The sequence below is a fragment of the Natator depressus genome, chromosome 1 (genome assembly GCF_965152275.1).
Source record: "Natator depressus isolate rNatDep1 chromosome 1, rNatDep2.hap1, whole genome shotgun sequence".
NCBI lineage: Eukaryota > Metazoa > Chordata > Testudines > Cheloniidae > Natator > Natator depressus.
The window spans coordinates 318778745-318791571 of record NC_134234.1 but is presented as its reverse complement, the minus strand read 5'-3'; the positions used below and the strand labels follow the sequence as shown (position 1 = coordinate 318791571).

Below are 12827 nucleotides of genomic sequence, written 5' to 3'. Positions count from 1 at the left end.
TTTCAATTAATCTCATATAAGTACAGTAGTGCAATCTCTTTATCGTGAAAATTGAACTTACAAATGTAGAATTATGTACAAAAAAACCTGCATTCAAAAATAAAACTATGTAAAACTTTAGAGCCTACAAGTCCACTCAGTCCTACTTCTTGGTCAGCCAATCACTCCGACAAACAAGGTTGGTTACAATTTGCAGGAGATAATGCTGCCTGCTTCTTGTTTACAATGTCACTTGAAAGTGAGAACAGGCGTTCGTTTGCATGGCACTGTTGTAGCTGGCGTTGCAAGATATTTATGTGCCAAATGCACTAAAAATTCATGTCCCTTCATGCCTCAACTACCATTCCAGAGGACATGCGTCCATGCTGATGATGGGTTCTGCTTGATAACGGTCCAGCGCCTGTTCATTTTCATCATCTGAGTCCGTTGCCACCAGCAGAAGATTGATTTTCTTTTTTGGTGGTTTGGGTTCTGTAGTTTCCACATCAGAGTGTTGCTCTTTTAAGACTTCTAAAAGCATGCTCAACACCTCGTCTCTCTGAGTTTGGATGGCACTTCAGATTCTTAGACCTTGGGTCGAGTGCTGTAGCTATTTTAGAAACCTCTCATCGGTACCTTCTTTGCGTTTTGTCTAATCTGCTGTGAAAGTGTTCTTAAAACGAACATGTGCTGGGTAATCATCCGAGACTGCTATAATATTAAATGTATGCAGAATGCAGGTAAAACAGAGCAGGAAACATATAATTCTCCCCCAAAGGAGTATAGTCACAAATTTGATTGACACATTATTTTTTAACGAGCATCATCAGCATGGAAGCATATCCTCTGGAATGGTGGCTAAAGCATGAAGGGGCATACAAATGTTAGCATATCTGGCATGTAAATAACTTGCAACGCCAGCTACGAAAGTGCCATGTGAACGCCTGTTCTCACTTTCAGGTGACATTGTAAATAAGAAGCAGGTATCAGTGTCTCCCATCAATGTAAACAAACTTGTTTGTCTTAGTGATTGGCAGAATAAGAAGTTGGATTGAGTGGACCTGTAGTCTCTAAAGCAAGGGTGGGCAAACTTTTTGGCCCGAGGGCCACATCTGGGTGGAGAAATTGTATGCAGGGCCATGAATGTAGGGCAGGGGGTTGGGGTGCAAGAGGGAGTGCGGGGTGTGGGAGGGGGTGTGGTGTGCAGGAAGGGGCTCAGGGCAGGGGCTTGGGATGCAGGAGGGGTGTGGGGTGTGGCAGGGGACTCAGGGCATGGGTTGGGGTGCAGGAGGGGTGCAGGGTGCAGCATGGGGCTCAGGGTTGGGGCACAGGAGGGGTGTGGAGTGTGTGGGGGGGCTCAGGGCAGGGGATTAGGGTGCAGGAGGCATGTAACAGGAGGCTCAGGGCTGAGGGTTGGGGTGCGGGGTGGAGGATGCAGGTGGGGTTCGGGGTGCCCTGGCTCCACGCCACTCCTGGAAGTGGCCAGCATGTCTGGCAGTGTCTCCTGGGGGTGGGGGGTGTGCTGACCTCACCTGCGGGTACCACCCCCGAATCTCCCATTGGCTGCAGTTCCCCATTCCCGGCCGATGGGAGCTGCAGAGGGCAGTGCACGGAGTCCTCTTCCCCCATCCCTCCCATCCCTTTCCGGGGACATGGTGCCGGCCACTTCCGGGAGTGGCACAGGGCCAGGGCAGGCAGGGAGTCTGCCTGCTGGAAATCCCATGGGCCGGATTGAAAGCCCTGACGGGCCGGATCCAGCCCGCGGGCCGTAGTTTGCCCTCCCCTGCTCTAAAGTTTTACACTGTTATGTTTTTGAGTGCAGATATGTAAGCAAAAAAAATCTGCATTTGTAAGTTACGCTTTCATGATAAAGAGATTGCACTTCAGTACTTGTATGAGGGGAACTGAAAAATACTATTTCTTTTGTTTATCATTTTTACAGTGTATATATTTGTAGTAAAAAGTAATATAAAGTGAGAACTGTGCAATTTGTATTCTGTGTTGTAACTGAAATCAATATTGAAAATGTAGAAAAACATTCAAAAATATTTAATAAATTTCAATTTGTATTCTATTGTTATAAGGGCAATTAATCGCAATTAATTTTTTTTTGAGTTAATCATGTGAGTTAACTGTGATTAATTGACAGCCCTAGTAAAGACTAAACATGCTTACTTATTTTACAATTTTACAATTTATAGCAGACATTCCTCTCTAGATAGATATTGTAATGGCTTCTATTTTACGGTCTGATGTCACTTCCTATTCCCATAAAATGGTCCTATGCCCATTAACTTTACCAGGAGCAGGATTGAGCCTGGCATATTGTTATATAGGGTAGAACAGTACAAAATGCCATTTCAGGACAAGTCATACTTAAAAATCTAAATTTTTTAAAATTCAGTTGCCATACTCAACAAAATGTCATCAGTGGTCCAGTTACCCATCTTATTCTTAAGAACAAATAACATCTCAGGAAAACAAAAAATACAAATACAGTTACACTTACTGGTTTCAGAGTAGTTACACTTACTGATGGTCTGGGATTTGTACTCTGAAGCAGACTTGCTTATTTAATTGAAACTGGTCCTCAGATGACAAAGTTCCTTATAAACCATTGCTTGAATTTCCATGATGCTTCCTTTGAAATGCTACAGGATTTGACATATGTTTTGAAGTGCCGAAGAGGTACATCTGCAGAGGACTGATTACAAGGAGGTGGATGTGGAGTCAAGGTCTGCAAAAAAAAAAAAAAGTCATGTTGTCTTTAAATTTAATAATAATTTTGCATTGATAATTTGCAGTTTCAGAATCTAAACAGGACCGTGTAGTTACATTCAGTAATGTGGCTCTCTGAATTAACCATAGGAAGAAATACCAAAGAAAAGGAACAACTGTCAGAGTTTATTCCTCAAAGGCAGCCAGGATGAAGTGGCAATTACTTGAACGCAAAGTGACTGACATCATTATGCAGAGAATGACCATTTCCAATATGGAAACAGATATGAATAGACTACTTAAGGTAGGGTATTTATTATGCAATATCTTACATGCTATTGTATTAAAATAGCAGAAAGCAGATCCACTTTCTTTTATCAGTAGATTGCTTGTTCATATAGGACCTGCCAAGGTGATTCAAAGCCCATCGAAGTCAATGGAAAGGCTCCCTCTGACTTGAGTAAGCCTTGGTCTAGGCCATAGGTCAGAGGTGCTTAACACCTTGTAGGCACAAGTGTATAAAGTGATTTATTGCCAGAAGTGTTTGAATCCTAGCGTAGAACCCAGAACCATCAAACTTTACTGAGATAAGAAACAAAACAAATATGCTGTAGGTGTCAGGATCTAAAAACACCTTATGCACGTGTAGTCAAATACATTCACATCCTCCATTATTCCTCTCCCACTGCAAAAATGTACACTGTGGTTACCATGTAACCAGAAAAGAACAAAAATAAATAATAAAAATTATATTTGACTTAAATATGCAGTCTTTTTATTTAAAATTTCTCTTGGAAAATAGCAACGTGAAGAACTTACAAAAAGAAGAGAGAAGCTTTTGAAAAAAAGGGAGAAAGTCATCAAGGATGATGGTGGAGAAGCAGACAAAAATGTCCATAACATCAATGAGGAGATGGAGTCACTAACTGCAAATATAGATTACATCAATGATAGTATTTCTGACTGCCAAGCAAACATTATGCAGATGGAGGAAGCAAAGGTAAGTCAAGTGCTAAGGTTTAGTAATAGTAACATGTACAACTAGGAAATTGCATTAGCCTTGAGAGTGTTTTATTCTATGGTGAATTTTGCCTTGGTATTTCATGCATTATGCAACCTACTCATTATGTTGTTAAGTTAAAATATGTTGAGGGGATAGTTGATATAGGTAGTGTTTGTACAGTGGGGTTTTCAGATATAAGTATTACCTTTGATTATATAATTTAAGGTAACATTGCAGGGCCTTTTAAATGCCAAAGCTGATATGTTCCATTCTGCTGACATTAAATACTGTGGTTCTTGTGACAAAAGCTCACAAATTTAAATCCTCCTTCCACAGCTGGCTGTTACAGGACAATCTATTTCACATTCAGAAGACACTCTTTAAGTTGTACTTGATTATTGTCTTATACATGAGTACATAAACATGGAGAAATAGTTTTACTTTGTGTAATGACCCATCCACTCCCAGTCTCTATTCAAGCCTAAATTAATTGTATCCAGTTTGCAAATTAATTCCAATTCAGCAGTCTCTCGTTAATTAGGTTAAAAGAACATATCTCATTGACTATCATTGTTTTTGAAAACCCATCCTGAATCTTTAGAGTTAATATAATTCATATCTTAAAATAGCAGCACTTGTGTCATATGAATAGGATGTAAATTCCCTGACTTTTTACTGTTGTGCATGTAGGAAGAAGGAGAGACCATGGATTTGTCTGCAGTGATTAATGCCTGCACGCTAACAGAAGCACGATATCTTCTTGATCACTTCCTCACAATGGGCATTAATAAGGTAACACAGGGAGTAAAATATAGTGTGCTTTCTGGTGAAGCCTTTTGAATTGTACTTTACAGGTATTTGCATGCTGGATCTATAACGCTTTGATTAAAACATAAAAAGCATATTTCAGGATGAAGTGTGCAAAAAATACTGCCAAATTATGAAATTCTGCATATTCAACTATGCTGCCATATCACAAATTGTTTCCAGGGAAAAGAGCTGTAGTTTATTCTCTGCCTCCTGCCTCACGCAAAAAAACCAAGTGTTATCATCAGTCACTTTAAAGAAATAAGACAATTAGGAAACACACTACTAAGACCTATCCAGGACATTTTTTTCAAAAATCGGTGTCTATGGCTAAGCTCCTAACTCCTTAAGACTCTTAAATAAGTGTGCTGATTTTCAAAACAACTGAGCACCCTGCAGCTCTCAGTGACTTCAAAGGATGGTGCTGGGTGCTCAGAACTTCTGAAAACGAGAGCAGTTTTAAGGATCCTAACTTTAAGCAACTATTTCTTAGAACTGTAACTTAGCTTTTTTAAATAACAAAACTGGAGTTACTTATTGCTCTCTGGCTATTTTCCGTCCATATAACATACACATTTGATAAGACTTGGGGTTTTGAACATAGCAAGATGACTTTTTTTCTTAATGTCTGGAATCCAGTGAATAATGACTTCAAAGTGAGTGAGGTCACTGCATATTTGGTATTTTATAACCTATATTTAATAGCTACAGGTATATCTGCTTCCCCTCTTACATATCAGAGGTGTATCTAGAACATCAAATATCAATTGATATCTACTACTTCTTCTTTGAGTAGTGTCCCTATTGGTGCTCCACTGTTGGTGTACGTGTGCCCCTGCACCTCTAATGGGAGATTTTTGGTAGCAGTGTCCATTGATCCCGCACATACGCTCTCCCTCCCTCATGGTCTGCCTCGAGGCTATCCAGCACTGCGCAAGCAAACCCCCTGTCACGCTGCACCCCATATTCTTCACAGTGATCTTATTATGGTGTATTTTATGCAAGACAGATCGTGTGAGGTGTCATTGGAAAAGTTATGATTTGCTGAATATGATTATCCTATTTGTATGCATGTATCATTTTTGTATCTGAAGTTATGACTATTGACTAGCAGAAATGGGCTTATTCTGGAAAACACCCACAGCCAACTTTTCAGGTACAACAATGAAGAAGCCAGATGGGGCTGATGGCCCATTAGCAAAGGCAATGGACTGTGGCATAGCTTAACCTTCCTGTGGGCATTTTGGCCAGCCTGTAAGCAATGGCTGCTGAAACTCTACAAGGTCATGTGACCAGACCACATGTCTCTGGACTCAGTATTGGGATGTCAGTATTTTTCTACAAACCGGTCTGGGCACCAAGTTTTGAAACAAAGGATTCCTGCCATATGCTAAAGCTATATAAGGCAGGGAGTGACATCACCTGTGGTTCTTGACTCTCCAAACAAGAAGACACCTGGAAACGCTCGAGGAATAAATACTGAACTGAGGGAAGAGCTAGACCCAGTCTAAAGGGATTTCTAGCCTGTGTATGAAAGACCTGGGGAATCCAAGCTGTAAAGCAAGTGCAGCTTGTCCCATAAGAATCTGCAGCCTGCCTGTATCATCAGCCAGGGTGAGGATTTGGCTAGTTCATATCCTATCTTTCTAGTATCTTAGACTTAGTTTACGTTTTGTTTATTTACTAGGTAATCTGCTTTCATCTATTTGCTATCACTTACAATCATTTAAAAATCTATCTTTTCTGGTTAATAAACTTATTTTATGTTTTAATCCAAACCAGTGAGCTTTGACTGGAGTGCTTGGGGAAAATCTCTGCTTGGTTACCACAAGTGTGCATTGCCCTCTTCACATTGAGGGAGATGTGGACTGGGTATTAAACCTATGCACTGTCCCGATTTGACCAGGGCAGGACGGTACTGCTCTGGGGTTGTAGGATAGGAAGCTGGTGGTTAGAAAGCCTGGGTGTAACTACACCTGGGTGTGTCCCTACCTGTGTGAATGCTGGTGAAAGTGCAGGTTGGAGGGCATTGCAGCTTGTCACAGCAGCACAGTGTGAGAGGGAGCCCTGGCTGGTGGGTCAGAGGACTCAGTGGTACCCCAGTTCCAGGTGGCCCCCCGGGGGGAACAGGTCATACCCCCGCCCTCAGTTCTTTCTCAACCGTCTTTGGCCTTGAACGGAGCAAGCAGTTGTCCCTTCCTTATCTGTGTCATTAGCATAAGTAGTAGTTGCTTTTGTTTATTTTGTTCTCCTTAATAGTGTTTCCTTTCTTTACTCCATTGGGATTAAAGGAGAAAAAAGAAAAAGAAAGGGAAAAAGAATTTAGTTTGTTTCCTGCCCAGTCTCTGGGAATTTCTACCCTCCCCCCACCCCACCGGGCGTTTAGAAGAATCTAAGTTTTTTCAGTTAAAAAAAGAGGAGGAGGAGGAAAGAAGACCTTTCTTCTGCATTCCTCACTGCTAGAAGATGATAGTCCCCAGCCCAGTGGTATGCCCGGCTCTCCTGGCTCCAAGAGGTGCCTCTGCTGCAAGGAGTTGATTCTTGTAATGGCCAGACACTCTCACTGTGTCTGGTGCTTGGGAGAGTCCCACAGAAGTGCTTCCCCTCCCACAGCTAAAACGGTAGGAACTGGGAGCTGAAGTGAAAACTTCTCCTTATGGAGAAGGCACTTCAGTCTCCAGGGGATTCCGGTACTGACCCCGGATCATCTCTGGAGCCTTTAAGTTCAAAGGGAATAGAGTAGTGAAAAAAACCAGCATAGGCCCCCTGTAAAAAGGGCGCTGAGTCATTGTTCAGCCAGAAGGGTTCCCCAGTGCTGCCACCTTGGTACCATGGCACCAGAAAACATTCCCCAGTTCTGCCACCTGTTTTTTGGCAGGCGAATTGTTGGCCAGCCAAAGGGGTTCCCCAGTGTGGCCACCTCGGTACTGACAGCATTGTTAACTCTGAAGTCTGGTACCCGGAAGGGGGCCTCTGCTATGAACTCGGCTGCACCGCCTAAAGAAGCCGCGGGCTCAGGCTCTGAGGCAATAGTACGGCCCTCTATGGAGAGAGACAATTACCATACTGTCTCTAAAAGAGCAGCACAGAGAAAACTTTGGTACCAGGTGCAAGAAAACTTCAGTCTAGGGAATGATCTGCACCTTCTTAACCATTGGTACTGACAACATAACACGGACACTCCTCAGCAGTACCAAGTGAGCCTACGGCACCACATGAGCTCTGGTACTCTGGAGATCTGTGACCCCGATATCCAGGGAAAGATAATTACTGTACCATCTCTAAAAGAACAGCACCAAGAAAACTTTTGGTACCGGGTGCATCAAATCACTCATCTAGGGAGTGTTCTGCACTTTTTCAACCATCGGTACGACAAAGTACCACGGACACTCCTCGGTGGTACCAAGTGAGCCCACAGTACACATGAGCTCCGGTACCCTGGAGACCTGATGGTTGGGGATCACCAATCCCCAATACTTTGGAATCACTCTCGGCATGGGCTGTGTACCACCTATACTCCAGTCAGCACTGCCCTTATCCAGTGACGAGTCTGACAGTGGCCAGGAGGAGGTCATTTCCCTGGCCCCTCATTGTGGCCCACCATCACAATACAAGCATCCTCTTCAATTCCATTGAGCCAACCTATGATCATGGTACAAGCCCCCTGAGGTAACCCCACCACATATGCCCTCCCCCTCCCATGTCTGTATGGCGATCCTTGGGCAACGTACACATCCCACACATTGCGGCCGTCCAGTGTCTCTCAGCGAGAGTCCACCATATGGTCTCCTGCAGCCTGGCTGTCCAGAGCCCATGAGCCAGGGGAGGAGGAAGGTTTATCAGAACAGGAAGAAGGGCTCAAAGGGGAAGCTACCCATCCAGCAAACTTCTCCTCATCTCTGTCACATGAGGCTGTAATGCCTCCCCCCACCTCATTACTAGGGGATGATTTTAAGAACTTCATGGATCTTACCAAGAAGGTGGCAGATGAGCTGCAGATTCCCCTAAAGGAGGTGGCAGATACACATCACAAGTTGGTGGATATTCTGCACATCTCCTCCTCATCCAGAATTGCCCTCCCAGTTGATGAGGTGATTCTAGATCCGACCAAAGTCATCTGGCAGACACCAGCCTCCATCACACCAACCAGCAAGAGAGCAAAAAAAAAAAAACAAAAAACCCTACATGTCTCCCAAAGAGGCAGACTTCCTGTTTCAACATCTGCAGCCAACTCCATTATAGTGGATGTGGTTAATGGATGAAGCAAGCAACATCATGCCCAGTCGACCCCATACGATTGGGCTTGGGAGGACAGCGTATTTGTCTGAAACATTACAGTTTAGAGTCATGAATTACCAAACTGTCATGGCCAAATATAATTTTACAAATTATGGGAAACGCAATGCATTTCTGGAACATTTACTGGAGGCACAAAAGGAGCAGTTTCAGGCCATTCTCAGAGACGGTCAGTTAATAGCCAGACCGGTGCTAGAGAGAGCACTGGACATAGCAGATACAGGGACCCGCCCAGTCTCCATGACAGTGGTAATGAGGCGGGCTTCTTGGCTACACCTTTCTGGGTTGCCCAAAGAGCTGCAGAAGGGCCCAGACTCTTCGCAGAGAAGACAGATTCTTCTCTCCACACCTTGAAGGATTCCCGGGCCACATTATACTCCCTAGGAATCTACGCTGTGGGACAGAAGAGAAGATATACCTCTTAGCCACAGCACAGGTCACAACCTCCTCAATACCACCATCTCAGCGCTTTTACAAGCTGCAGTGTAAGAGGACCAGCGCTCAAAAGTAGAAGCAGTCCGCACCCCAATCCACGACCTCTCAAACTGCCTCTAAGCACTTTTGATGGGTTGGTTGAGGCCCCGAATAATTATACCTTGCAACATTGGCTGCCATTTGCACACCTGTCATGCCCCTTCAGAAGTCACCTGACCCTCTTTCACGGCAGTTGGGAGAATATCATCTCTGAAAGATGGGTCCTGGAGATTATTTCAAAGGGTTACACCATTTAATTCATGTTCCTCCCCCATTCCAACCCTCCTTCCCCATCCCAATGCAGGGACCCTTCTAACAAGAACCTACTTCGTCAGGAAATAGATCATTTGTTATATCTAGAGACCATAGAACCAGTCCCAGTGCAACTCAGGAGCAACGGGTTTTACTCCATTTATTTCCTGATCACCAAGGTGAAGGGAGGTTGGAGGCCCAGTCTAGATCTAAGGGCATTAAACAAATACGAGAAGGAGTAGAGGTTCAAGGTGATCACGCTAGCAGCCATTATTCCAGGTCTAGAGCAAGGAGATTGATTTCTGGCCCTTGACCTACACGATGTCTACTTCCAGATCTCGGTACAACCATTGTACAGGAGATTCCTACAGTTTACCTTTGGGCAGGACCATTATCCGTACTGACTGCTTCACCCAGGGTATTCTCCCAGGTTCTCTCCATTGTAATGGTGCACTAACACCAGTACAGTGACTGGAGTTTATCAGTGCCAACATCGATGCAGTCCAAGCGAGAGCATTCCTCCCGCTACACAGACTCACCACCCTGGGACGGATGCCTCTCTTAATAGGCTAGGGAGCTCACCTACACCACCACAAGGTTCATGGCAAATGGCCTTCCACAGAAGTGACCCACCATATCACTCTTTGGGAGCTAAAGGCTGTCAGGAACACCTGTGCACACTTTTTGCCTTTCATCAAGAACGTGCACACAAAGGTCATGATGGACAATATGACACATATATTTTACATAAATTGCCAAGGGGGTGGCCAGATCTCCCTCCCTCTGCACAGAAGCACTCAAACTTTGGAGTTGGTGCATCCATCATGATGTGCTCATCTCAGCTGTCTATCTACCAGGGATACAAAAGGTGACAGCCGAGAGTCTGTTGGAATTTTTTTCACAACCACAAATGGGAACTGAACTCAGAGGTGCTCTGAGATACATTCACCCTTTGGGGAACCCTGACTAAGGATTTTTTCGCTACTTACTGGAACAAGAAATGTCCTCATTACTGCTCCAGGGCCAGCCTGGGGAAACATTCACTGGGAGACACTCTTATCCTCCCATGGGACGGGGACCTCTTGTGTGCCTTTTCCCAGTTTCCTCTTCTATCCAAGGTCCTGTTGAAAATTCAGCGAGACAAAGCAAGAATTATTCTGATTGCCCCTCCTGACCAGCACAAGTCTGGTTCCCTTACCTGACACAGATGGCAATATGTTCTCCAGTTCCTCTTCAGCCCATTCCTCACCTGCTCTCTCAAAACAATGGGCTGATCCTTCACCCCCACCTGCGGGTCCTCCACCTCCAGTCTTGGCTCTTTCTTAGTTCTAAGGCTTAGTGGCAGAATGCTCTGACAAGCTGAAAGATGTGTTGCTTCACAGCCATAAGTTGACCACTCGACATATTTACCTACAAAATGGAAATTATTCCAAGTTTGTCATTCTAAACACATAGCCCCAACCTCCTCTTCCCTCCCTCTGATTTTACACTGCATTTTAGACCTCAAGATGTCAAAACTCTTACTCAGCTCCCTTAAGGTACATCTAGTGGCAAAAACTGCTGTCCCCCGCCAGGTAGACAGATACTCGGTGTTCGCTCACCCTCTGATGCATAGATTCCTTAAGGGCATTGGGAATCTCTTCCCTGCTCCCGAGCCTAGAATCTTAACCTAGTTCTCAGGGCTTTGATTAGACCTCCCTTTGAGTCCATGGGAATCTGCTCTCTCTTACACCTATCCATGAAGACAGCGTTTCTAATTGCCATCACCTCAGCTACACATATAGGAGAAATAGTGGCCTTGATGGCACACCCACCATTCATGGTCTTTTTTAAAGATAAAGTAACTCTAAGGACATATCCCAAGTTGCTCCCTACTTTCTCTGCACTTTCCATGTGAATCAACAGATCCATCTCCCTGCTTTTTTTTCCCCAAAACCACATTGTGAGAACAGGGGGACGATTCTGTATATGCTAGATGTTAGAAGAACACTAGCATTCTATTTGGACAGGACTAAGGACTTCAGGAAATCCCCTAAGCTCTTCCTTTCACTCACAGAAAGATCCAAAGGCTCTGTGATATCTGCTTAAAGTCTATCCAAATGGGTCTCTGGTTACATTAATCACTGTTATCAAGGGCACAACCTGCTGCCTCTGACCTCATGGTGTGCGTATGGACTCTGGACAATCTCTACCTTGGTCACATGCCTTAAAGATATCCCTATCTCAGCATTCTGTAGACGAGCAACTTGGGCCTCTTCCCACACTTTTGGAGAACATTATGCAATCACTGGAGATTCGGCCTCCAACATGATCTTCGACTCCACAGTACTCTCTGTAGTAACAGACTCCACTCCAGAGTCCTAGCCTTCTGTGGTGCGTACTGGTCAGGAGTCACCTACAGTGGAGCACCCATAAGGACACGACTCAAAGGAGAAGAGGAAGTTACTCACCTTGTGCAGTAACGATGATTCTTCGAGATGTGTGTCCCTACAGATGCGCCACAACCTGCTCTCCTCCCCTCTACTTCAGAGTTCTCCATAGGGCTCTGCAGCAGAGAAGGAACTGAAGGGGGAGAGTTCATCCACACAGTGCTACATAGCCTTGAGGCAGACCACGAGGGAGGGAGAGCTCATGTGCAGACTCCACGGACACTGCTACCAAAAAGCTCTGATTAGAGGCACAGGGGTGCACATACACCTACAGAGGAGCACCCGTAGGGGGACACGTCTCAAAGAACCATCATTACTGCACAAGGTGGTTAACTTCCTCTTTTTATAATTATAAAAAGGCCAAAATTGTGTGAGGCCCTTTGCTCCTCCTCCTGTTAGATGATTAACATACAGCAGAGCCAAAGTTTTTGCATACTTGCTCCCTTGCTTGTTTTCTTTTTGTTTTGTTAGTTAGTTATTTCCCTTGTCACACAAAGGCCGGTTATGGCAGAACCTGTTGATTAATTTTTTTAAAAAAGTATTCATTACAAAGAGGTAAAGGTTTACCAGCATCCTCTTGGGGAAACAGAATTGAAAGAGTGGCCTGAAAACTTTTAAAATTTGGGGAACTGGATTTCCTGATGTATCTGCTTGTAGTTTTATAATTCTTTCCTGCAACCTACTTCACGGCAGGCTGTCAAATGTATCTATGTAGTTCCTCTTGTCCTTGAAAAATACACTCAAGAAGATGTTTTATTGATGCACCTTTTAACTATTTAGTTTCCTCCATTTGGAAAACGTTTGCTGTAAGTTTTCCATTTTGGGCAATACTTTCTCAAACTAAATAAGCCTCACAAGTCAACACATCT

The 12827-nt window shown here is 44.2% G+C and overlaps 1 protein-coding gene across 12 annotated transcripts in view; it reads left to right on the top strand.

The window, feature by feature from the left end:
- Window positions 1-12827, top strand: part of KIF21A (kinesin family member 21A) — a 177671-nt gene that overhangs the window by 114700 nt on the left and 50144 nt on the right. For all 12 annotated transcript variants that reach the window (XM_074942440.1, XM_074942433.1, XM_074942441.1 and 9 more), the window contains 3 exons: window positions 2848-3001; window positions 3500-3697; window positions 4391-4492. In XM_074942440.1, the coding sequence (XP_074798541.1) occupies window positions 2848-3001; window positions 3500-3697; window positions 4391-4492 (454 nt within the window). The remainder of the gene's footprint in view (window positions 1-2847; window positions 3002-3499; window positions 3698-4390; window positions 4493-12827) is intronic.